At 37.7% G+C, this 26,842-nt stretch overlaps 1 protein-coding gene across 1 annotated transcript in view; it reads right to left on the bottom strand.

Annotated features, from left to right (window-relative positions):
* Positions 1-5,924: 5,924 nt before the first annotated feature.
* The window catches only part of LOC139743645 (PHD finger protein 14-like), a 31,258-nt gene continuing 10,340 nt past the window's right edge, over positions 5,925-26,842 (bottom strand). The window contains exons 9-18 of the mRNA XM_071654112.1: positions 26,075-26,169; positions 25,544-25,586; positions 24,232-24,398; positions 21,999-22,246; positions 20,109-20,215; positions 19,159-19,355; positions 18,051-18,182; positions 16,517-16,667; positions 15,652-15,720; positions 5,925-6,060 (exon numbers count right to left, since the gene is read on the bottom strand). Coding sequence (XP_071510213.1) covers positions 6,022-6,060; positions 15,652-15,720; positions 16,517-16,667; positions 18,051-18,182; positions 19,159-19,355; positions 20,109-20,215; positions 21,999-22,246; positions 24,232-24,398; positions 25,544-25,586; positions 26,075-26,169 — 1,248 coding nt within the window. The 3' untranslated portion in view covers positions 5,925-6,021. The remainder of the gene's footprint in view (positions 6,061-15,651; positions 15,721-16,516; positions 16,668-18,050; positions 18,183-19,158; positions 19,356-20,108; positions 20,216-21,998; positions 22,247-24,231; positions 24,399-25,543; positions 25,587-26,074; positions 26,170-26,842) is intronic.

The following is a 26,842-nucleotide window of genomic DNA, read 5'->3' as shown; positions in this document are numbered from 1 at the left end:
GGGACCACTTCACCGGGTTAAACAACCTGGGGGGCGTTTCATCAACGAGTTCGTCGGAGTTTTCACCGACGAATTTGCTATCAGCCAATCAGACCAAGGATTTCATTAGCTTTTGACAGTTGTCAGTATAAATCCTTGCGTCTTTGGCTGATAGCAAATTCGTCGGTGAAAACTCCGACGAACTCGTTGATGAAACGCCCCCCAGGTCTAAGGTTTAGTTTGGTGTGGCTTATTTTGTGTGCGTTTTCTCTATAGGTACAATAACAAATGCAAGTACGTTTTGGCCGCAAGACTTTACAAACGAAAAAAAGAAAGAAAGAAAGAAGAAGCTCGACACGCAAGTTGAGGGATATTCCTCACCTTATATATACGTGTATATATGTATATATAGTATATATATACATATATAGCCTATATTATGTATATATATATATATATATATATATATATATATATATATATATATATATATACCGGTATATACAATGTATACTTCAACTTCTGAAGAGTTTAGACACACCTTTTTATATGACTACATGATAAAAAAAACAGCCAAACTTCAATAAAAACAATCACATAACCTGTACTGTTATTAATCTTATCACAAGATCGATCCATTCTTGTTCTCAAGTATATCAAAATGAATGAAAATATTTGTTATATCAGCTACCTTCTCCTCTTTACCCGCATAGATGATCCGTCCACATACACTGTTGTATTTCGTTTGATGTTTTCCACCTCTTTCATTACCAAGTCCGTGTCCACAATTTACGCCTACATCAAAAGTGGATTCAGAGAAGGTTCGGCGTTATCTATCCCCGCATGAAAGGATGATGCCGTTGTATCACGAGAGAGACGAGTAGTCTGAACGCTCTCACGGCGCTAAACACTAATTTTTTCCCTCTATTGTGCAATGGTTCGAAAAAAAAGGACATAGAAGTCCTTTTCGCTCTTTATTTTTGTGTGTAATAACAACAGCAACAACAACAATAATGATGATGATGATAATAATAATAATAATAATAATAATAATAATAACATCAATAATAATAACAATGATAATAACAATAATAATAATGATAATAATAATAATAATAATGACAATAATAATGACACGTTTATATAGCGCATTTTCCAAAGACATACATGTTCAAATGCGCTTTACCAGTGGATTATTGATATTGATGGAACAAGTGAGTTTTTAGATGTTTTTTGAAGATGATGAGAGATTGCTGGTTGCGGAGAGTTTTGGGTAGTTGATTCCACAGTTTGGGAGCAGCAGATGAAAATGCTTTATCACCAAGTGTGGCCAGCATCTTGAAAATTGGATGATTTAGTGTGATACCTTGTGAGGAGCGGAGGGTGTACCGGGATGGGTGACGGATGGTTATGAGTTCAGATAAGTAAGGAGGGGCGAGACCATGCATACATTTGAAAGTGAGCAGAAGTATCTTGTAGTGGATCCTGGACCTGATGGGAAGCCAGTTCAGTTCTTAGTGGATCTTTCATAACTACGATATTGTACGATTTTAGCCTTACCCTGTTTTGTCTCTTCGTACTTCATTTTGAGTTACGATTACAAGTGCCGGCATAATAAAACTTGTAGGTCCCTACTTTCCAAATTATTGATAAAAATTTGTTACCACTTTATTGTCATACATAATTGACGATTGATGTATTGATTCAAATTTGATATTGATTTGTCAAATGATTGTCGTATAGACTAAAAATATACGCGCCGAGAAGCCACGTAAACACCATGTTATGTTAAACAGATTCATTCAGCAACCATGACGATTTCCAGAATGCCATAAATTTCCCCTCATGTCGTGAAAAACAAAATTTTAGTGGTCCAATTACAGATCTGCATGTAAATTTGAAACCGTATTCACTCCTTCATCAATGTGCTTACAATGATCGCATCACGCCCGTCGAGCTGATTCAGTTACAAGATAATCACTTCATCGAGTTGAAAAATTGATTTATACTCACTTCTTCACAACTTGCAAAATCACATGGTACAGCAGTTGAAACGCGATACCACTAGCGACAATTTTCGGGCCGCTAGATAGCCCTGGTGCAATTCTGCTCCACAGACCTCAGCTTTCAGCTACTTCAAGTTTTGCCGATGTGTAAACGTCATGATAAAAAAAAAATCGAGATAAGAAAGTATTTGATACAATTGCAATATTCCTAATACAGTATTCCTCTACTCAGATTTGTGAATTAATGGGACATTTTGGAAAGTATGTCATGTAAGTCTGATCAAAGTTCATGAAAGCCTCTCAGCAGAAATGACGAACATAATTTATTTTCGAGGTGTGAATTTTCTTCAATTTGTCTCCCTCTACAAATGAAACTTGTAAGATCGCAACTGTTGGTCTGTAATTTTTAACAAACATGTCGGAATTCAAGGAACCACGGGCCACCTGTCATCTACTGCTTTCCGGACAGCGACACTACCACCAGGCTATCCCTGGTTACTAACAGGGGCACGATGAACTTTGACAAATACCCAAGCTCCGAAATTCCGACATTGTGAAATAGTCCAAGGCGGACACGGCACTAATGAAATAATATTCTTCTGCTTTCAAGTTTACTTTTCCTTGTAAAGTTCATGAAGTAGCCTCGCTATATATAATTGCTCCGACTTTAAACATTTTAGTAATTTTGGGACATCGAAGATATATACGTATTCCTTGTCAATTGCTGACAGTATAGAGTATTTCAAGGGTCCTAAAGTGATTTCTATTAAAATGGCCTCGTCTATGCATATACATTGTATGTATGTATATATACATACATATATATATATATATATATATATATATATATATATATATATATATATATGATATATATATATATATATATATATATATAATATATATAATCTTATGTATCTATATAACACATATGATATATAAATCTCTGACGGAGTACATGTACCATGCATTGACACCAATCAACACTCATTTCATAATAATTGCCGTAACTACTGGTGACATTAACACACACACAGACACATCTTTTCATCGGCATCAAAATATGATGAAGATCATTATAAACATGGCTTTAACAAATTTGTGTTAAATACCAATCACGGACACCTCCAAACCTGCATTACTTTATATATATTTCTGGTTCGAATGAGGGCACACACGACATACATTACAAGCCACTCTGATAAGGCACAAAACACAATATTATGAACACCGATCTCGTTTGATACTCTATTTATTAATGCTCTCAGCACTAAAACAGAAAAACTACAAAGACATACGTGCCACTACTCCAGTCATCAAAATACACTGTCATCAGCAGGTGTATTCACTTTGACTTCTCCCCCCCCCCCCCATCCCATCTGACTTGAGCAGAAACAATCTGCAAAATTTAAGATTTGATGGCAGCTTCGGAGGGTGTTCAAACAGGAATCCAGTTTGTTTGTTTTTTATTTCCTCCTATTACAGTGCAAAAGAATACAGTATGTCCTAAAAAGAAATTATAATCAAATTTTTGCATTGATAACACCTAATATGAGTAAACCGTCTAAATGCTACTTCAGGGTCTTAGAATATAACATCGTCGCTCTATTTTGCAGAAAATCCCATTCAATTTGGTTAAACAATGACAAAGAAATGTGGATTGTTGTAAAGCATGTCACGAGTCTGATTCTTCCAAGTTTAGCACTTGCATGCTCTTGGAACTGCATATAAATGTGTAAACACAATAGACAGAACTTGGAGGGAAGGGATTCCTGACATGCTCTACAAAAATCCTCATTTCTCTTTGAACACTAAAGCAAATTGAATGGGGTTTTCTGCAAGATGTGGGCCATGAGCTATAGTTTCATACTCTGAAATTGTGTTTGGATTGATTCACTACTTTTAATGTAAATTGTTGTGGAAGATACCACTGTAAATTTTTTGACATAATGTATTATTGAGTACCTCACACTGTTGTTCATCACACACAAGATGCTGTTTAAGAGTATCTCATGCCTTGGTATCAAACTTACTTGGAGCAAAAGATTACTAATTTCATTGACTGTGTGACTACACTGACTAAATTACCAAAAACAAATCGCAAAACTAAATTGATTGACTACGTTTTACTCTTATTGAGTGTCTTTGCAAATTTTTCTTGTTTGTGCTTATAAAAGTTCCTGCATACTCTTGATCCTGATGCAAGCAGGAATTAAATGAAATGAATTACATTGCATGTAACTCTGGCAGGTGCACACATTCAAACATATCAATCATGGAATCACATAACCTGAATACTGTATAAGCTGTTGTTTTTGCATACAGATATTTTCGCGGATTAGAAGGTGACAGACATTTTTGCGAGATGTTGATTTCGTGAATTGACACCAACACTATCTTGCATGTATTGTTACTCTATACACTAGACATTTTCCCGTGTTGTTCAATTCGCGATCCAACTGTGATTCGCAAAATTCACGAAAATTAAACCCTCGCAAAAATAACCACTTATACAGTACTTTACTCACATATTTTATTTTCATTTGCAAAAATGATAAAAAAAAAACATGGAAAAAATCAATGCTATCAAAGTTTGCGAGTAGAGTCATTTTGTTGAAATACGATGCACATTCATGTCATGTAAAGTTTTTCTCTAGGTATTCATAATTGTGATGGGAGATCTCCATCCAAAAAAAAAATATATATATATAAATAATACTTACTAGTAATTAATCAACATAATAAAAACTTACAGCATTTATTTCTACTCCTTGTGATTTCCCCAAATCACACTCTTATGTAGTTTGGAACAACAAGAACCTCCTTTTGCTTGTTTGAATATTTTTCCTTAAACCAATAATTAGGGCTGTCATGGACTTTCAATACCTCTCTGTGAACAATAATTCACTGACACACATGATTGAGCAAATGGAGTAGGTGTATATGAAAACAATGGCAAGAAAAGAAATGAAGAAATAACATTTACTTTATGGGCATCTAACCATGTACAGTGAAAACATTTTTTTTTAAACAAAAATACCCCCCAAATTAAAAAACAAAAAACAAAAACAAAAACAAAAACAAAACAAAACAAACAAACACATCCAACAATACAAAACAATCTGACATCAGAAATCCAAAGATTTAAACACACAAAATTCTACTTGCATAGAATATTATGCAAACCATTATTTTGACGCTCATTATCAAAAAGAGAGAGGAAAATCACCAATCTACCAATAAACTGACAAAATAGTCTATGGTCTAGAAACAGATAACCAAGAAAATCATCATACACACAAGAAGACATACAACAGAAATGAAATTGTAAAAGAAAATACAAGAGAGATGGGTGAGAGATGGAGAGAGAGAGAGAGAGAGAGAGAGAGAGAAGAACACAGGAGATTAAAAACAAGATTTAAACTGACAAAACAGGTGAATCTATTCATGACAATTTTTCACTCTATTTAAAGGGACAGTCTTTTTAACACAGTTGGTGAAATTGGTGGAGCTGAGTCCATATTCACATGCTGCTAGCACACTTAAGTATTACTTGCAATTCATACATGTATCCTTGTGGAAAACTAGCAGCACTGACTTCCAAGGCTTTTACTTTTATTTGAGTTCGCTATTCTCTTCATAAACCATCTTCTTCTTTTTGAGATGCCAGTTCTCCACATCAAAGGGTTGGTCTAGGCATGCATAATTATACCTGCTGTCTACATTTCTCCTCCCTGCACGTACAGTGCACTTCTCTGTACAGACTGGAATGGTACATTCTCCGAAGATACATCTACACAGAGGCTGTACAGATAAAGGGACATTAAGATTAGACTGGAATCTAACAGTACATGTATGCCCTCTGCAGGGAGAACATACCATGACAATAACTTGACATTTAGTGCAAAGTTATTTTTACAGGTGAAAATAATGAGTTTCCTCAAACACAAAATTTCGAACACAGTAAATATCACAGAGTGTACAATACACATTTTGCCCTTGATTTCTCATCCGGTCCTCAGCAGCAAGGTAATTTTCATCTTGATTTCCTTCCCTTCCTGATGGTTGGAGGTGTCTGTGAATGAGTATTCCAAGCAATATACAAATTCAATTAAAGGCAAACACATACAGTGCACTCTCGTTATAACGAACATGGTTATATCTAAAATCTGGTTACAACGTAGTAAAAATTCAGGCTGCAAACATCATCCGTTCTATGTTTTTTATTCTTTATTTGCTTGATTATAACAACATTTCGATATTACAAAAGAAAATTGCCGGTCATGAGGACTTCGATGTAACGGGAGTCAACTGTAGTCACATATTATATCTTACACCACATTTCATTCCACTGCTACACTCTCTCCCTCGTAGAGAAGCTTGTCACTACCAGAGAACAATTAGAATTTCCCACGGGAAATGCCATTACAAGCATATTCAGCAAAACTCTTCAAATACAAAGAAAAATTCTGGCAATAAACTCCATTCATTTTCACAAACAAAGAACCCCACAATATTGTCACCCCTGATTTACACAAAGACAGCATAGACAATTCTGCCTCATATTCCTGTGTCTACTCTTCCCTTTATAAATCACACATATCATAAGGACGTCTGCCTGAAAACACCTGCAAGAAAATGAAATGGGAAAGACATCTGCAGAAAGAATATGTGGTGCACTGTGAAACCTTCTACCACCCAACATTCTACCACCACAGAAGCCTTCAAAGATTTCAAAAGTGGTGCCAAGTTTTGCTGGATCACTTGCCATCAGGGTGACAAGAAATGCTCATCCCATAACTTCATAAAACTTTAAAATTCAGAAGGTAATCAGATACTATACACAAGAAAAAGAATCTCAAGGGCATACGTCACGTTGCCGATAATGCCCTGACTGATCAGTCATCCTGAATAGTGCGTCTCCGAAGACAAATAATGCCTCTGTTGACACTTTGTGGCAGAGGCATAAAAGAAGGCTAGCCCTCTCACCAAGAAGGCGACTTCAGAGTTGTTTAAAACTCAGGTGATAAGGTATTCCTCCAAAGGTTGCAGAGAGGTCACCACGACATCTCCCAAATGGCAGAGACATCTCCAAAACTAAGGAGACTCAAACCACCACCAGGTATGCAGCTAATCTCCATCCCAATGAGACAACCACTTAAGCTAATTTAGCACAACTCCACGAACAAGTAACTACTATTCTGGCAATAACCTCCACTAATTTTCACATAAACAAGGCAATCACCAATTCCCTCACACACTCATACTATCAATATGATCTTAAAGCAATCATACAGAGCAACTCGTGTACCAACAAATGCATAAACTACAACTTTATGGTAAAAGAAATTGCATGTCTGCTATACTGATGGTAAACTCGGGTAGAGTTTTTGCTGTATCGGCAGCGACAAGAATGCTTCTTTGCTAGATGTGAACCAGCACAAATCAAATTCAATATTCAAAGAATTTGGGTGATGATTGAGTATCTAAATCCTGACAAAGATTGGCCAAACCTGAGGAATGAATAATTACTAGTCTTTCAAACAGGATTTAAGGACTAGCTATTCATCCTACATCACCTGGAGTCTTAAGCAGACTTTACCATGCACTGAATACGGGAGATATGATGACATCTTAGTCTTGATTTGAAAATTATGAAGTGGTGATACACCTATCAAAGGCATTTGCTATAATCTCAAAAAACTAGGTCAGATATGAGGAGTAAATCACACGAGTCGAAAAGCAGAGTCTGGAGTCTGCCCACTCTATAATTGAAAAGTCCCTCTCTGTCCAAAATGAATTGCTAAGCCATATTGAAATGACATGGGAGAAAGGAAAATTCAGACTTTTTTTCATAGAATATGAAAGGGAAAAATTTACTGCAGGTTCCACCAGACTTACAAACAGGCAACCGTTATATTATAGCAAACATGTTAGGCTAAACTATCATCAAATCATAACATTGAATTTTTGTTTCTTTCTCCCCATCTCCCTCTTTGTTCCTCTCTTTTTTTTCACTTTTTCTCTTAACTTCCTATGTCTTTTCCACCTGCTTAAAACTTGCCCACTCTCAGGAACAGCCAGAGTCATCATTTACAAACTCATACAGGCATTGCCCCTCCCCCTCCCCCCTTTGTATCATGACAAGTTGCTGGTATGAACTGAACCTACACTTGCCCCGATGCAGTGACTTTAGAAGTCCTCGGGACCGGCAATTTTCTTTCTTGTTATAGTGAAATTTAGTGTAAATGCACAAATGAACAATAACAAAATCAGAGTGCCGATAATGGTGCGGCCTAAATTTTTATTTCGCTGTAAACGTTTTTTTGTTATCACCATGTTCATTATAACATTGAAATCAAGGCTGTTTCCACACACATACCAGGAACGTCAGGGTACAGCATCTACAGATATCAGCAAAGTATTACATGACCACTTTAAGCTCTCGGGCACTGGAAAAGTCTAACAGTCGAATCTGATTTCCATCTCCATCATGGAATTCCTTTCCCCAATCACTATTCATAGACTCAACTACGCATTCACGATGACGTTCGTTGCTTCAGACTAAATCATACAGCAGGCTTAAGAGATTGCCAGGGAAACACTCCTGTCTTTAAAAGTTCCTTGTCTGGAGCTCAAGCCTGTCTAAGCTTTCATCCAAATCATATGGGTCATTCCATGGGGTTGGGTCTTCTCTAGATTTTCATGTTGTGTAGGGAATAAAAGTCATATTCTGAAAAATTTATCAAATAATTGTCTGTAGTTTGCAGTTATTCTTAAAGAGAAATGTGTGAAGAATTATTTGATGAAAAAAAAACAAGCCTGTGTACAAATGTATTTTGTCTATGACTGTTTCACTAATGATGTCCCATGGTTTTTTGTGGTTTATGTTGTGACATAAATATATGCCATTTTCATGGCAATGTAAAACAGGAATATACAACCTTTCAGCATTATGACTATCATAATTAAGAGAGGCAAGGTGACTTCTACAAAGACTATAAGGCACATAAACATTTGTCACAAAATAAGAACACCAGAGCATCTTCAAGCAACCTCATACCTATGTTACAAACGATGTCCATGGCAATTTTTGTTGTAACATAGGTATAGCATGGTTTTACATACACTTCCAATCATAATATGATCAGAAACTTTATTTCTATAATGAGATTTATATTTCAGAAGTATTCTTATCCAAAAATTAGCATCAAGATCCTCCAAATAAACGAGAAAATACGGAACATATCACTGTACTTCAGTGCGATGTCCGGTCTCTTCGTGTAACGTAGGTAAGGAAAGACGCGTCTCGCGATAAAAAGAAGAGCTACTAACTTCAGCAATCGTATTCATGTCACTGGCAGTCCTCCCCCAATGGCAGAAAAACTACTCACAGCCAATATACACCTACCTGGACAGCGCAAGATCTGTTTTTCTGCCGTTGTCCATGTAACGTAGGTACAGGAGTTTTAATGTTTCTGATGTCAATTGGTAAGCTTTTACGCTATTTTGCGAAAATAATAACATTTGTCATATTCTGTAACTCTATTAGAGAAAAAAAACGACATCTAAACCTCTGAACTGGCCAAAAATACTGTTGACGATGATACTGTAGTCCCACATACTGAGATATTTGTTACAGGTTCATGTTCATAATTTTGATCGCCAAATTTTCCGTCCATGCTGGTCTCTGCAAAAGGAGCATATAATTCCTCTCTTAGAAAACCATAGAAAAGTATATCAGTGTATTTTCACTGCAATATAAATTTGTTTTACCTCCCGATTATTGTGAATTTTTGGACCCTTTTGTCATAAAGTATCTACCAAGGTAGACGTGCTAGAGTTAGTATTAATCATACTAGTTGGAAAACGTAGATGTCCAGACTGCATCTGAACTAGAGAAATAGAGTTTGCCTTATTTTGCTGGTGATATTGAGGGAACTAGAAGCTGTGAAATTCTTTCTCTTTAACAGATTTACTTCGAAAATGACAATGTTTTCCTTCCAAGATTTCACTGACCTGTTAGATGCTCTGATGAAGTTGTTAACATTTCACAAGGATTCACCATTTCCATTCCATGTTCACCCACTGTGAAGTCTCAAAGCTAAATTGCCAGTGTCCTATTCAGTTTGGGTGGGTAGGAAAGGCTTCAATAAAATTATGAACCCCAATCAAAATTGGACTATTATTGCTCTACACTATCATTCAAAAAGAGGGCGACAATTTTGATGGGGGATGAATATAAAATAGGGCCTAGTATTATTTTGGGAGTCTATTAAGGACCATAATCGTAACCGTAACCCTGACCCTAGCCCTAACCTTAGCTAGGATACTGGGGGCAGCAACCTGCCCTTCCTAGCTTACATCAAAACAAGTTTATAGCATAGAGTATGAAAATGATATTTTCCTATGTTTTACATGCTATATTATTATTATTATTAATATTTACATCATTTTAAGCATAACCCATTTTTTTTTTTCAATTTTGGTGGGAGGTACACATGGAACTCTAGCTAATGGGTATGCCAAGAGGTAGAAATGTAAGCAAAATTGTTGAAATTATTTAATTCCATTCATAAACACACAGATACATCAACAGGAATATATAGTCAACCCCGACAAAAATTTTCTTTAAATTTTTTTATTCTATTTCTCTTTACACCTTTTGTTCAGTTTGTTGATGAATCTGCACAGAGGGAAAATGGACAGAAGAAAAACAAAAATCGAGGGCTGAATGGACATTGGACAAAAGAGCAGAAATTAATTTCAAACAAAGAACATGGAGAAGACAAGAAGACTTGTATAATTTCTCTTTATTAGTTTTCTTAGTTGACAACTAGTTGATGATGTTGTTAGTGTATATAAGGTCAAATTGTGTAAAGCTTCACTTTCTTCTTCTTCTTCTGATTAAGTCTGCCTTCTTTCATACCAGAGTTACAAAGAATTGAAGTCTGTGTAACATAGGTATTGTTCCACAGGTGTGCAGTAGATATAATTCCAAAGAACTGTTACAATAGTTTTATTTGTGGGAACATACGTAAAGTCTATATGTGTAGGTTTTAACATCTCACACCACAATAAAGGAAATCAGTTGATATGTCGTAGTGTACCTATGTTACAAAGACATACTGTCCGTGTAACATAGGTAGTACACTGTGGGCGAGGTTGTTGACTGAAAACCCCTGATTGTAACAATAAAATCATGTTTTCACTTGAATACCCATACAAATCACTTGCTTCAATTGTGGTGCTTTTAAGAATATTGTCATTGTGTCACTCTTGATGAAAAAGTTAAACCTTTGATTGAAATTGTTAATGGTTTGTAGAAAAAAACATGTTAATAAAAGTGGCTTGCAGTTGACATCAGAACATACAATCTTACTAATAATGATCTCATGCGTCTGTTAAATGACATGTTGATGTGCTATGGACGAAAAAAACGTGGATGTGTTCATTGTTATCATTTCAGAACACAAAATTATGAAGGATGTCAACAAATGAAGTCCGTGTAACATAGGTATTTTGCCATACCTGTTTACCCATGCTGACTGAAAGTGTGCGAAGTAATAAACAGATTTCTAGTGGAATAAGTTGAAGAATGAGAGTAACAAATCAGGGGGAAAAAGGAAATTTCAATTTACCCAACTTGAATTTTCAACTTGTATGTCACAATTTCAGTCCCAACCCCATGGAATTACCCATATCTCTGTCTTCACTCACATATCAATAGGGAACTTTACATTTTTTCACGACGGGGACGTTTAGAGGGGAAAAAAACCTGGTCTGGGCATGCGCAGAATCGCGCATCAGACCCGATCTATTTATAGCTCGCGCGCCTGAGATTTCACTACGCCTTCTGGGCTTTTTTTTTTACATCCGCTCAGTTCATGACATAGAAAGCTACTTGATGCACCGATGACATGGGGGTGCCATTTTATTTTTTATACATTGTGTCTCTGGGTAATCTGAAGCTAATTTTCAGCACAACGCAGGGAAGAGGAGAACGTTCAGCGCAAGCGTCGCCCCAAGTGTCCGTGCAGCAACTCAAAAGCTCCCCATTTACCAACTCTGGCTTGTTCAGTTGTTGGAGAAGGCAAGCCATGTGATTCATTCCTTTGTTCTCCCATTGTCCTTTGACACAAAGGAAAGGCTACTGCTGTAGGTGTCCTACAGAATCTCTCCTATCAATATCAATCAAGAAGGTATCAGCAACTTAACGACTAGGGCACATCCCATTAATAGATGTTCATTATATGTTAATATAAATATACAGACAATGTAATAATAATATATTTGCCCTGAACAAAGAGAATCATGCCGTGTTCTCAAAAGACAGGGAGATTCATGCACTGAACACTGCAGAAATAAGACAAAACAAAAACGACCGCCTAGCATTGGTTGCAAACTGCTATCTCCCTTGAGGCAATAGCATTATATGCCTTTTTTCATCTCTGTAAGAGATATCAGTGAACAGATTGCATACTTCTATGATTTCATTATATTGGAAACACACAGGTCTAGAATTGCTGTTACATGTGTATTCACATACCACCAGATTAAACAGTAAGCACATACCCTACAAGCAAGTGCATTAGACCTAAGGGTCACATGAACACATTTTTATCATTGCATGGAAATGTATTACACTGCACACTTCACACTAGTGAGGTTCCATATGTGGATCTCACAACAGAATTAAAAATAGATTTGGGCAATACCCATAATGGGCTTGCACCAAGAACAACCACTACAAGGACAGTACTACTGTATCAGCTGAAATTTTCACATGCAGATATTTCCCAAATTGCCACCGATTGAACTTTTTCACATGTTGTTAGGTGATCCGAGTATCCTCTCGGATCACCTTCTGTATCTGTACGGATTCTTTGTTGGGTGTTCTTCTTCTTCTTCTTCTTTCTTTATTTCTGGACAAAATTTGTGTATCGATTAGCTCAGAAAGTGTTCTTCTTATCAATTTCAAACTTATACCATATATGTATCATGTCCCAAAGACGACGGGTCTAATAAAATCATAGTGATCAGTCGACCGTGACGTCACTATGACGTCATTATATGAAAACACATTCTCAAACATATCTCATCAATGGAATGGAATTTTTCAATGAAATTTACGTCACATATATTTCAAGTTATGCGCATTCTACTCATATTCTCAAAATTCATATTTTCTCTTAAAACGCGCGCGTTAAAATATTTGTATGCTCCAATCGAGCTCACGTTACAGACCATTTGGAGCATTTTTTGAAAAATTGAAAAAATCGGACGGACGCGTACGCGCGCGCACATATACGCACGCACAGCTCATATGCAACTGAAATTTCCCGTTTTTTGACGTTTATCGGATGCCTGAAATGTCAAGTAATATTTCTACCAAGTTTCAAGTCAATCCGACTCAATATGACGTCATACGGGCCCGTCAAAGTTGAAATTCCGCGCGCGCGTCAATGGCGATATACAGTGCAACAATGCCAAAAAACCGCCAATTTTAAATCCGATATTAATCGTCAGGATGGACGGTGACCCCCCATTTCCTTTTTATATTCTGAAAGCTGATGAGTTGTACATGTCATTTCATGGGTTGGCGATGCTGAAAAAATGATTAAAAGATATCAAATTTCTTAATAAAATAAAAAAAGTAAATTTTCAAAATGACGTCATCAAGTTTCGAGTTCACTCGAGCGTATCGCACTAATCCTTGGCCAATTTCCACCCAGATTTCAGTATGATGTAGCTTATTAAATACTCTTTCATTAATGTAATAATAACATTTTGATTGGATGACGGCATCACCTCGTAAAAATGGATTGAAAGTAATCTTGTCAAATTTTACCAGTTTACGTGTTATCTCTATGGGAGTGCAGTTTTTCTGGAAATGAAAATTGACATGACTATCTTTATCGAGCACTAGCTCCCTTACGCTTCGGTGAATTTCTCCTAGATTTAAATATGTTGTAGGTGAGACTTTGGGCTATTGTAATAAGCCCTCCATTTTTTCATTTGATGTCGGGATCACGTCCAAAAACTTGGTTGAAATTAAAGCTTATCTTCGATGTATTGAGATATTCCTTTCTTTTTGCAACTTTCTTTGCAATAACGTCAGAAAAACAAGCTCTATAAGCATGATATTTTGCACATGTTTAGTTCATGTCACGTACATTATTTCATAAAATAACAACTACTTGATCAGACACCATCTTGGGTATGTAAATTAGGGTCAAAGGTCATAAATGTTTTATCTTGTATCTTGGTGAAAACATGTCCTATCTTTCCCATATTTTGCACACGCAAAGACCATGTTACAAGAATCATAACAAAATAACCACTTTTTGCTCAGATGCCATCTTGTCTGTGCAAAGTGGGGTCAAAGGTCATATGTACTTTTTTCCTCTATTTTCGTTATGACGTGTTATCTCTATGGGAGGGAATTTTTCTAGATGTGAAAATTGACATGGTTGTCTTTATCGAGAACTAGCTCACTTACCCTTCAGAGAATTTCTCCCATATTTTAATATGTTGTAGCTGAGAGTTTGGGCTATGGTAATGTGCAATTCGTTTCTTCATACAACGTCGGCATCATGTCAAAAAACTTGGTTGAAATTAAAGCTTATCTTCGATTTTTATGATATTTTTTTTCTGAAACTTTCTTTGCAATAACTCAAGAAAAACAGCCTTTATCACCCCCATATTTTGTACATGTTTAGTTCATGTCACGTACATTATTTCGTAAAATAAAAACTACTTGATCGGACACCATCTTGGGTAGGTAAATTAGGGTCAAAGGTCACAAATTGTTCATCCTGTATCTTGGTGAATACATGTCCTGTCTTTCCCATATTTTGCACACACAAATGGCATGTTACAATAATCACTTCACTAAATAACCACTTTTTGCTCAGATGCCATCTTGGGTGTGCAAAGTGGGGTCAAAGGTCAAATATACTTCATTCTGTATCTTCGTCAGTGGATACGGAATTCGGTACCAAAGATGTCAAGTCTGACTTCCTTTTCTTAATGAGAATCCAAACATCACACGGCCAATGTCTCCTCGACACAAATGAAACCGGTGTGGTCATGCTTATCGGGATCAGGACTCAAATCATTGATTTTCGAAGAGATCGGATCACCTAATTTGTCAGTGTTGACAAATTCCGGTTCTAGTTAATTTTGGGGTTGCAAGAGTCTTAAATGGATATTTTTGTGCATTGCAGTTTTTGTGTGTTCAATCACGCATTATTTTCATCACTCAAAGGTGACTCACAAAATTAGAGTGTACCATTTTGTGTATTGTACTGTCATTGTGGAAGTGGAGGTGTGTAGGGAGGGGGAGGGGGGAATGAGGAAGGGGGGAGGGGTGGAATGGAAAGTTCAAGTATAGTTATAATTGCTCTTCAGTTAGATATAGTAAAGTTCACTCTTCAAGAACTTAACCAACCTGCCAACCACTCTTGTGTCTGTGTGTTTGTACATGCATATGTATGTGTGTGGGCTGTGAGTGTGCAGAAAGGTGTGTTGATTTGCCTTGTTCAAAATATCCTTGGATTACCTTCACCTGTCAATAATAAGTAATACAGTCATTTTTTTTTTTCCAGTACAAAAGTAGACAATGATATTGCCAGGAGCTTGTAGGTGTTTAGGGGCTAAATACCTGGTCACTTGTATCCAGTTTTCTCTTGATGGGTGCTCTACCTTTTCCCTTTCCCCTGCCTTTTATAACCTGCAAGAAAGGACAAACATCAGTCTCCAAACTTCAATCTCTGCTTGTAGGAAATAATTGATAATGCACTCACATTCATATCATCCTCTCATTTTGAATGTCTGACTTGGCCAAGATCCACCCTTTCTTCTTGTTCTTTCTTTTTTTTTCTCCAAGTAGCCTGCATCATTTTATACAGAAAAACTGCTGAAAATACACTTTCCCATTTTTTTTACTGATCTCAAACTTAAGAATAATGTAGAGGAAGAAAAGCTCTTTCAGAAAACATGAAAATCTCAAGATTGACTTGGTTGACCAATTTCATCTTTTTGAGTCCTCATGTAAAATCAAGAGGTCCAACTTTTTGTTGGTTATGTGACGCACAGTAACATTTGTGCTAGTTTTGAGTCAAAATTATCATATATTCCATCAAATTACAAACTATTATGAATTAATTACAACACTAAACCTCAATCACATACTAGCAGGCTCTAAAATTAATAGAGTTTGAGGTTAAGAAGTAAAATAACACACAATTTTGTTCCACTATCCTAATACCCGACTAATTTGGAAGGGCCATGTGATTCAGCTTGTCAATCAAAAGATGCAATTGTCACTGACAGATAGAGTGAAGCTTAATATTCCACAGTATAACTTTCAGTTTGGAGTGGGAAGTGGAAGGACTCTATAGTGAATATGATATCTTGTGCTGTTCCACTTCACACTCCAACGTTAGACATCAATCATGACCTAGAAGTACCCTCAAAGGAGGAGGGGGGGAGGATGTTGGGTTCGCAGGGGTGATGGTCTTTCTCACCTTCTTGACAGGGAAATCAGGGAACTGTGTCGTGAATTTGAGGGGCTCTTTGATGATGCGCCGTTTGCGACGCGGTTCCTCCTCCACTTCCCTGGGGTTCTCAGCGGCTCCTTCGTCGCTGCTGCTGCTACTCACACACTCTGAGCATTGCCTACAATGAGAATGAGATTGACATGCATTAGCAAAATACAATATGCACCAGCTCTTTTCTCACAACCTAATCCACAATCGGCATCGATTTGAAAAAGACCTTTCTTCAGTGGTCACAAATTTACATCACATTCCTATCTATCACAAGATGTGCAATCAGGGTGTTTCAAAACATTCTTTTCTGCCACTTGACCATATTGGTATAAGGGGGAAGGCAAAATATTTTATGCAAGTAAGAGTCCATTCATTTCACTTGCCCAATGGTGAGTTTTTGTTGTCCATGGCAAATGGACAAGTGGTTCTTACAGCACCATGATAATTATGTAATTCATCCCAGAGGAGCAGTTTTCTCTTCCTACCATTTAAAAGGCACTCTTTTGCTCTCAAATAGTGACAGGTTCCCTCAGACTTCGCCAGAAAAGGAAATTTGACTATCAGCGTCTAACATTAAACACTGTAAATAGGCTTATTCTCGCAGTAGAATCATGATATTCAAGCTCCTTTTCCGCAAGTAAAAAGAATGCCACATTTGAAATCCTCATGACAAAAAAGGATGAATTGTTACTTGCTTTGGCACAAAGTGAGGATCTCTAGCCACTTTCCATACTGATTTTTATTCGTCTCTAAGCCGCATTATTGCTGTCCCATTTTATCAAATATTTCCACGATTAACTATTAGTAAACGCATAAAGACAAAAAAGTGTCAAATTCTCTAAAATAATCCATCCAATTTTGTAAGTTTTGGTGTGCTGTTTTGTCCTGCTTTTATTACAATGCAACATATTGAGAGATGTCACAATTCAAACAGCATAATCAATGGTGCCAAACGCAATACACTAAATATCATAATACCATACTGTAAAGCAAGAAATGTTGGTGATATGAAATTTTCGCTAATTGCCGATGGCATTCACTGCATATACTGTACACAAGAACTTCCGTGTGCATTTTAATTTCATGAATCTTGGCTCTCGCAAAATTTGCTAAATTAAACTGCACACCAGTATTTCTAGTTTTGCAGTAGGAAGTTGATAGCTTCAACCACATGAAATTGATATTGACATATCTGTAATCACCGCATCATGCAGCATACACAAGATGAAAGTATCAGGAAAATTCATTTCTTTGACATTGGGTAAAGGTCACACAATTTCTTTGCTGTAGAATAGCGTAAATGTAGTTTTCCACAAAATCAGATGTGGTAGCCATATTTTGAGCAATACTTCTTCTCACACAAATTTTAACTATTGGTTTGTGAGAAAAAGACCAGGCTAATGTCATGCTTAGCTTATTTCACCTAAACATCTGCATGACTTCGAATCAGTTCATGAAATCTGAGTTGCTTCTTCCAATCTCTCACTATCTAGCATTACCAGGCACTCACCAAACGCTGAAGGCTGACTTCTTGGGCAAGCGTGTGAGCGGTGGATCGAGGCAACCCATGTGGTAATACTTCTTGCAGATGTCGCACAACACAAGCAGGTGCTGGTCATGTGACTGCTCACAGATGCCACAGCTGTTTAAAAAAGAAAAAGAAAAAAGAAAGGTGAGGCAATCACACAATGCAACTCTTGTGCCTCTGTTTGTGCGCTATCATTATTTTGCCAAGCAAGCACATTAAATACATACCAAGTATAACGAATTCACCATTATACTGCATGGTTTTTCACCATGTACCATGGAATATTAACATAATAACTGTTAGCACTTCAGGTCAAATGTGGGCCATGCAACACTTTGATGTCAAGTCCATCTATCATACTCTTGACCTCTGACTGGCTCTGGATGCTTGTAGTACGACAGGTTGAATTCTGTGCTCGGCGATCAGTTTTGTTGTACAGATGGTGACTATATCTCCCACCAGGTATATATATGTTTAGCAATAATAAATCTGCCACCGGGAAAATACAAGTCAATACCGGTGCGGCGGTACGATTGGTGCATAGCCGTGCATACACTTTAGTATGAGTTTGGCCATACGTCCGCATACCCGGTAAACGGTGTATGTGCCAACACAGACTGACGGACAGCACAACCCCCAAACAAACGTGCACACACGCACCAGCCGCACACAAGGAAAGTTCACCTAGAGGGCAAAATAGAGACAGAGGAGACAGACAGACCCAAGACACAGACTGGACGACAAGGACACAATCCCTGACTTGACATTCCCCTGTCCCTCCGCCTCTCGCTCGGTGTGTAGCTGCTCATAAAACGGTATAGTAGAAGCCACACACTATCTTTCAACTATATTCCCATAGCGCTTGACTCCCCAAACCAATTCTCGGTAGTTCCGAGGGTAGGAAGCGCTACACGCTAAATGAGGGACTTTCATGAATGATAACGCAAAGTATATTTTGTAGCATTTTGATAGATGCGTCCAAATGTTCCAGTATGGCTCACTGAAGGCTCACTGGTGGGGATGGGACTTCAAACATGTGGATGAACATGTGGGTCTTTGAACATGTGGGTAACTCTGGGAGAAGACTTACAGATGAATGACGGTAGGGGACTTGATCTCCTCCTTCTCCTCCTTCTTGCTGGGCGTCTTCCTGATGCGGGGCGGGCTGAGCACACTGGGCAGCTTCAGCTTCTTGCCTGCCACGCAGCTCAGGGCCTTCCAGATGGCTTCGATGCTGCTTCGATTCTCGGACTGAACTAGCCGCTGCTTCCCAACTTCTGAGGAGAGCTACGTGGACGAACAGTGCGACGGTTGAATGAGAAAGACATATAATCAAAGAAGTGAAAGGATAATAAAACAGTACACCTCTACAAAAAATTGTAGAGATATGGATACCTACAGCGTACAGATGGAACACATTTGTGTATAATAACAATTTAAATTACTGGAGGAAAGGTGTAAAAACATAGAAGAAGTCATTCCCTGTAGGCAAACAGGACAGCTATGTGTTTTCAGAATATTCTGCTTTCCTGCTTTAGGTCTGGACATAAAAAACACTATTAAAGCCACTTTTTGTCATTAATAATTTAGCCTCCATATTAAACAATGCTTCCTAGAATAAATGTTATTACAAACTTATGATAAACCCTATTTAATACATGTAGCTTGATGTAAATATCACACTTTATGAAATAAATGTGCAGTGTCTTTCTCATAATAAAGTCCCTTTTGTAACTTTGTGAGGAAAACAAGGGATTAACATTGACTATAAAAATATGCAGATGCAACTGGCAAGCCACAAAGTTGTCACAAAAAGTAAATAATGAAAAAAAAATACATTGCTTAAATAAGCAGGCAACTGATGACACACAGAACGAATCAAAACTATGGCAACAGAATGAATGGAATGGACACAGGTGAGATGAGCAGTCTTATCATGGGCAATCCATCCGCAAGCATTCACATATCTGAGCTTATCACTGACTTAGATCAAGTCAACTAGAGATGATTCCAATGAAGTCTTGTGCCAGACTCACTCACCTCATCATACTTTCGGCGGAGACGACCCTCCTGTGCTTGTAGCTCATTGCTCTGCTTCATGAGGTCATTCAGCTTCGTCTTCAGTGTCTTCATTCTCTCGTCTCGGTCTGGGGTCAGGTCAAATTATGTTGGTAGAAGTCAATGATTTACCCTACCTCAATCTTTCCTCAAGCATACGCAATGGCTAAAGATATCCACTTCACAGATGGAAAACAAGACTCAAATAGACTGAGCTGCGGCCAATGCTTTTAGGCACTATCTGGAAATGGAGGGCTGCTCTAAATTCCCTGTGTCGCTGAAAGTATATGACTCGCAGGTAATCATACTCGCTCAAGAAACCCTTCTATGAGTCATGATTTTACATATCATAAACTCTGGAACCACAGTAATGAGGTCCATGAATATGTCCACGAATACACGTTTACAGAAATTTATAGATTACAAACAGTAATTCAAAATTTTGACTTTGAACTTAGCTCACAGCCATGTGAAATCTGAAGGTTAACTGTACTGCTGGTAGTCCTGCATGTTGTATTGCCAATTGGACATCAGTTTGTCAGAACTGCCACTAATTGCTTAGTATTCAACAAAATCAACAATTCACATAGTCTGCCAAAATGGTACACTAGTCTTATTTAATGTTTTTTGCATATTATGCATGGATGAAATCCACAGGCTGGACAAATGAGGAGAAGGGGCCTGAACATTTCTGTTTCCTCAGCATTTTGTATCTCTTGTTGGTGCAAAAGGGCTAAGAGATGAGACGGTAGGTTGTTCAAGCACAGCCACTAAACTTTGCATTCTGCAGCACTTCCATCCTGCAGCAAAAGTCCCCTTAACCCAAAGAGGATGGGCTCATTTTGCTATAACTCACATATTTCATAGATACCTGCCAGAGTATACTTCAGACTGGTCTTCAACGGGTTAACAGTTTCAATTCCATGAACCCGATAATCCAGAAGCAGCAATTATTTGATTTATGGGCATTATCAAAATGCACAGAGAGAAGGTATACATGGACCTTACATACTCGCTAACTTCTATTAATACCAAACGTTTTCTAATGTTTTCTCTTTGCAGGAATCACAGCCATGCTACAGATATTTCATTGGCAAGTGTTTTTAAAGGAAAAAAAAAAACAATACAGAAAGAAGTTTTCTTTAGCTTGAAGGCCACCTTTAAAAAAACTCAATCTAAAGCTAAGCATGGGGGGGGGGGGATGAGTGGAAGATCCTTGCATTTCTGAGAATCCTTTTATTGTCACATTGCAGGCTGTAATTGTTTTTACTGTCATATATAGGAACATAAAATCAGTACAAAAAGGGCAGGTGTATGCACCTCTGAATTTTTGACCATGTACCTATAAACTAGCAATCCTACAACTGATAGATGTGACTTATCTCCACTTGCTCCACCTAATTCTTACAGTCCACACTGTACATGTTTCACATAAAAAGAGAACACATTACAGTTTTCCAAACTGTCTGATATACAAGAAAGAGCTAATGCAGTGCACTCCCATTATAATGAAGTCCTCCCGACCAACTGATTTTTTTCGTTGTATCGAAATTTCGATATAGCCTGACAGTAAACTGTATGAAGACATAGAGATAAATGCAAACAAAGGGAAACTGACAAGAAATGTATATAATTTGTAAGTGAAAAACTGAGCAAAGAAAATGGGATTCCATTGGGATGGAAACCCATTGTATTACTTTTTTTTTGTTGGAATCCCATTTTCTTTGCTAATCCCATTGGAATCCAATTTTCTTAGTTAAGATATACAGTTGACAATTTTGGGATCCGAGGTACTGTGTTGTGACAAGAATTTTGTTACAGCCATGTTTTTTATAGTTAGAGTGCATTTTATTACATCATCTGCCAGCTGACCTATGCAGTAGTTGACAAACTCGGCGGAGAAGGCCGGTGGGATGTGCCACTTTCGGCTCACGTCTTGCCTCTCCTTGTGCCTGGTGCTGGCCACCCGCATGCTGTCCACGGTGAAGCCCATCAGCTCGGCCTTGCGCATGAGGCGGCGACAGGCCGAGGCGCTGGTGGTCAGAGCCCGGGGCACCTTCTCCGGAGGGATCCAGGGGTCAGGCTTGAGGCGACGCATGGCCCTGTACTTGTCTTGATACCTGCACGGAGAACAGGTAAGAATTGTGCATTGACAAATGGGATGTCTTGTGGGTGAATGAATATAGGTGTACACTCTTGGGAGTGACATTGCTTACAAGCCAATAAACCCTACCATTCGATGAAAGTTATTCATCTCCCAAGCCTCATCCTTCCCTACTTATGTGAACCTATTTCTTCAATCCACATAAAGTTTGGATAAAAGTCTCATTCATGGATTATGTTATTCAATAAACACTATGTAATAACTCTTTCATTATGCATGTACCATGCATATCTGAATATATTCTTAGAAGCAGAGAACAAATTTAGCATTGTAATTCACGGCTTTCTTCCAAATACAAAACTCGTTTTAATACAGGGATGGTAAAATTTTTGTTGAGAAGGGGTGTCAGATCTTGTTTTGGGTTTTTTTCTTTTCTTTTTCAGGGTGTGTGTGAGTGAGAGAGAGATAAGGAACAACATGTTCTTATGAGACATGAATTTGCCTGAGACCTTCCATTTAGTTCTCAATTATGATTACCATTGGTAGCAGTGATTTAAAAAATGCTGAAGTTATCACTTTTGATGCATCATGTGTAGGTTAGCTGTATCACAAAACATCCTACCATATACAAATTTTGCAATAAAGCCTAAATTATGGGGATATCACTATTTTTCTCACTAAACTGTAACTGTGGACAGTTTCATCTCAAAACAATTTTATCATAACTATGGTTCACATTTTGTATATTAAACAATACTTAACTATGATTATACTGATTAACATTTTCACATTAATTGTTTCTAACCCTAACTCGCACTTTAAAACTATTTTGAAGCAGTAAAGCTGGTTTTTTTGAACCTGCAAATGGTAAATAATGCCTTTAACCCTAATCAGGCTGGGGGGGGGGGGGGGGGAATCCCCCCCCTCGATGTTTCGCGCAATATCTTCGCAGTGCGATAAGCTCCCGCCGCGATGTTTCACGACTTTTTTCTTTCAAGTATCGCGCAACTTTTGAGACCAAAATTGTTGCGCCCGTGCGTACCGTTTTGACGCGACGCCCGTTCGAAAAAAATTTGTCAACCCCAAAAAATTGCTCCAAAACGTGATTTTGTGTACAAATCCAATGCAAATTGTGTTTTTTTCAATTAATTCACATAAAAATTCATATCTTGACTTAGAATGGACGAAATTAATTTATTTTAGCATAATAAAGCTTCAAAAAATGTCTGTGACAAATTTTGGCAAAAAACAAACAAAAACAAAAGGTCGAAAAACAAAGAAATAATAATAATAATAATAATAGTGAGACTCTTATAAAGCGCACATTTCTACCTAAAAAAGATACTCAAGGCGCTATAGAACAGAGTACATATTGTGTCACGTTACAACAGTATCACAGAAAATAATAAGACAATAAACCAACAAACAATAGTCCTATATACGTACACATACTATACATACAGGTATACAATATCTTCAATTCAAATTAAAAATATATGTCTTGAGATTCTTTTTGAAACTATCAATGGAAGATGATTCTCTAAGAGATAAGAAATACATAAGAAATTCAAAAAACAATCAAATACATAAGAAGTTAATTTCGATACAGATTTTTTTTTATACTATGTCTCAGGAGAATGATACAAGAAACATTTAAAAAAAGAAATTAGCTCAATTAGAGCATTAATAAGTGATTTACAGCCCAAAACTGATTTTATGCATAAATTACAATAATTAATAAATATAAAATATAGGAAAAATTTTTCGGAGAAAGTAACCATACATTTTGATAGTACATGTATATGTCGCGGGCGTCGCGTGTGCCGATTTTCGACGCGATCACGCGTTCCATAGACGAGATCCCCCCCCCCCCCCCCTAGATATAGCATAGCCAAAAAAGCCCAGCCTAATTAGGGTTAACCCTTCCCCCTCCCCTCAAATACACACAAACAGAGACTACCATGACAACCACCATACAGCTTGGATAACCACATGACATACCTGAGGTACTTGGCATGCACCCTGTCCTCTAGGGCAGAGAGGAGCTGGTTGAAGTGAGTGGCCGGCTTCTGGTTGGTCTGCATGGCCAGCCAGTTCTGGCGCTTCTTGCGCCGGATTGCCTTCTCCACATGTAACTTGCAGTACGCATAGAAGGGGTCAGCAATATCCTGTTGAGGCAAATAAATTGACCACAGACCATTAAGTTCTGGACTTCAAGCATTCTTAGAACTAGTGCTTTGCAATCTGCTGGGGCAGATAAACTGATTTAGTATACTTCACTCGCCTGTTATACCAAAGTGGATCGTAGAATAACTAATCTCTCACTCTACGGCTCATAAAGTTGGGTGGTATACTTTACATCACAACAAACAGTTCTCTATTTCCTCTGATAATAACTGCACACATAGTCTGCTAATATCATTGCGTGCATGCCCACAAATGACATACCAGTAAATTATAAGAGGGACTGCTCTAACACTATGTCACATCAATGTGTTCTCTGCTAAAATGTATCATGTAGGAATTAAGAGAAAAAAGGGGATCACTCTGTTTAATCACATGTTCCTGCTGTTTTGATAAAGGTATTTTTAATTTCAAATTTTGCTCATGTGCAATTGGGCAAGGCTAACAGCAATATAATCTCTGAACTATCAGTGCCATACAAATCAAATGTTCTAATGTCACATTAAGCTCTCCAGGGCCCTACTTCAAATAAGATGTTAGGACAACAACTCTTTCTGAATGGCATCTTCAAATAGCAGCAGCCAATCAGGGAGAAGGATTCTTATCATTGCCATGACACTTCCCATTTTAGCACGAGTTGATATCATGGCAACCTTTCATGAATTGGGCCCACATATTTGTGAAACAAGAAGTCACCTACTCATTGGGTACTGACTGACAGTGCTTCACTCAAGTTTGATAACAATGGAGAGTAGGACTCCTGATTTTCAATTCCCTTTCCCCACCCCCCCCCACCCCACCCCACCCCCATTCCTGTCCCCTCTCCCCTCTTTGCTTTTTGTGAATAAATGTTTGTTTTAATAGACTTTACCATGCTTTGTTCACCAACTGGCACAGGTGTCAGGAAACTACTTAGTCAAAGAACGGACATGACCTAATCCCCCTAATTCCTATTGTGTTAATCTCTGCCCTCCTTTTGAACTCTGGAGCATCCGCTACACCTGAGTAGACTAGCTACATTGTAACTTTGCGGGTACAATTTGTTCAAGTTTAGATGGATAATGGATGCTGATAAAAAAGCTTGACAAGTTAAAGCTAAGTGCCTGGGTACATAAAGGGTAAAACCCACCTCGTCTGGAGAGGCCTCTGACAGCAATCCTTCCCTCTGGCCACTGACAAGAAAAAAATAACAACAACAACAAACAAACAGAGAAAACAATGGAATGAATAACAAAGCTGAATGACATCCATGCTCAGGATAGTCTGCGTGACTTTACACAAAATCACCACGGCAACTTCTTTAGATGACCAGTTAGGATTCTACCATCCTGGCATACATGTATCTTGGGTTTCATGGAACTGTGTTGCCAAGATGTAATCTGCCTACCATTTCTCTAGTAACCTATGCCTAGACAAAGGAAAATATACTTGGTTGAAAAAAACAGCAACAAATAAATATGAGTTTTGTTTTCCAAATGTACTACAAAATAGCCAAGGATCTATACAGTCTTCATTGCCTTGCCCAGATGTCACATTGCATACTCTTCAACATGCTTTTATAATTCACTTTACTCATCCCAACAATAAAATCCACACTATTACCGAAGCAAAGATGAAGAAATGAGCGGCCAGAGAGAGTCCACTGGACACAAGCACTCACCATGTGACATGGAAATAGTTTCTGCACATTCCAGCATCACATCCTATGCAGATGCCTGTTTGACTGAAGCGGTCGTCTTCACAGTAGCTACAAGCCTGTTGGATGCATGGCAACAGAAAATGTGAGGGCATTATGCTCAATAATGTGGAAACTGATAACTTGATTTTATGGCCCCAAACTCTGCCGTTATGAAGATGTAAATTGATTTACTGTAAACATTGATATTCTCGCGTGATTAATTTTTCATGACCTGAAGCGGATTAACATACGAGCAGGTTCTTGAATTCGCGCTGTGCAATTGTCAACCCATTGAAAATATGCAGACAAAATTGTTATTAAGATATCTTTGCTGGATTTAGAATTCATGCTTCCCAAAAGTAAAGCCAAATATGCAAAAACTTAATGTGCAGCGAAACTTGTGTGTTTACAGTACTCCAAGGCCTACACAGTCAAGAGACAAAGCAAGGAGAAATACAGAAAGACACAATTTCATGTCAAGTCCCTGAAATATCCACTAATGGCTTTGTATGGCAAAGTGGGTAGTCCCATATTCTCTAATGAGGACTGGATTTTCATAATCAAAGGCCACCATATCTTAAGTGTTTTGGATGGTCGAGTATCCGATGTAGGTGTGTATTTGATTTTACACAATGCTGAAAAAACAATTTACAACCAAAAAAAAAACAACAACGAACAACTATACTAGAAGAGGTTATGCATTAAAGATACAAGGGACATGACTAAAATGGAACTAAAACAAAACAAAGA

Source organism: Diadema antillarum, unplaced genomic scaffold, assembly GCF_040938485.1.
Source record: "Diadema antillarum isolate AM-2024a unplaced genomic scaffold, OU_Dant_1.0 seq00001099_RagTag, whole genome shotgun sequence".
Taxonomy (NCBI): Eukaryota; Metazoa; Echinodermata; class Echinoidea; order Diadematoida; family Diadematidae; genus Diadema; species Diadema antillarum.
The sequence above is the reverse complement of the archived record's forward strand: the minus strand, read 5'-3'. Positions and strand labels throughout refer to the sequence as shown.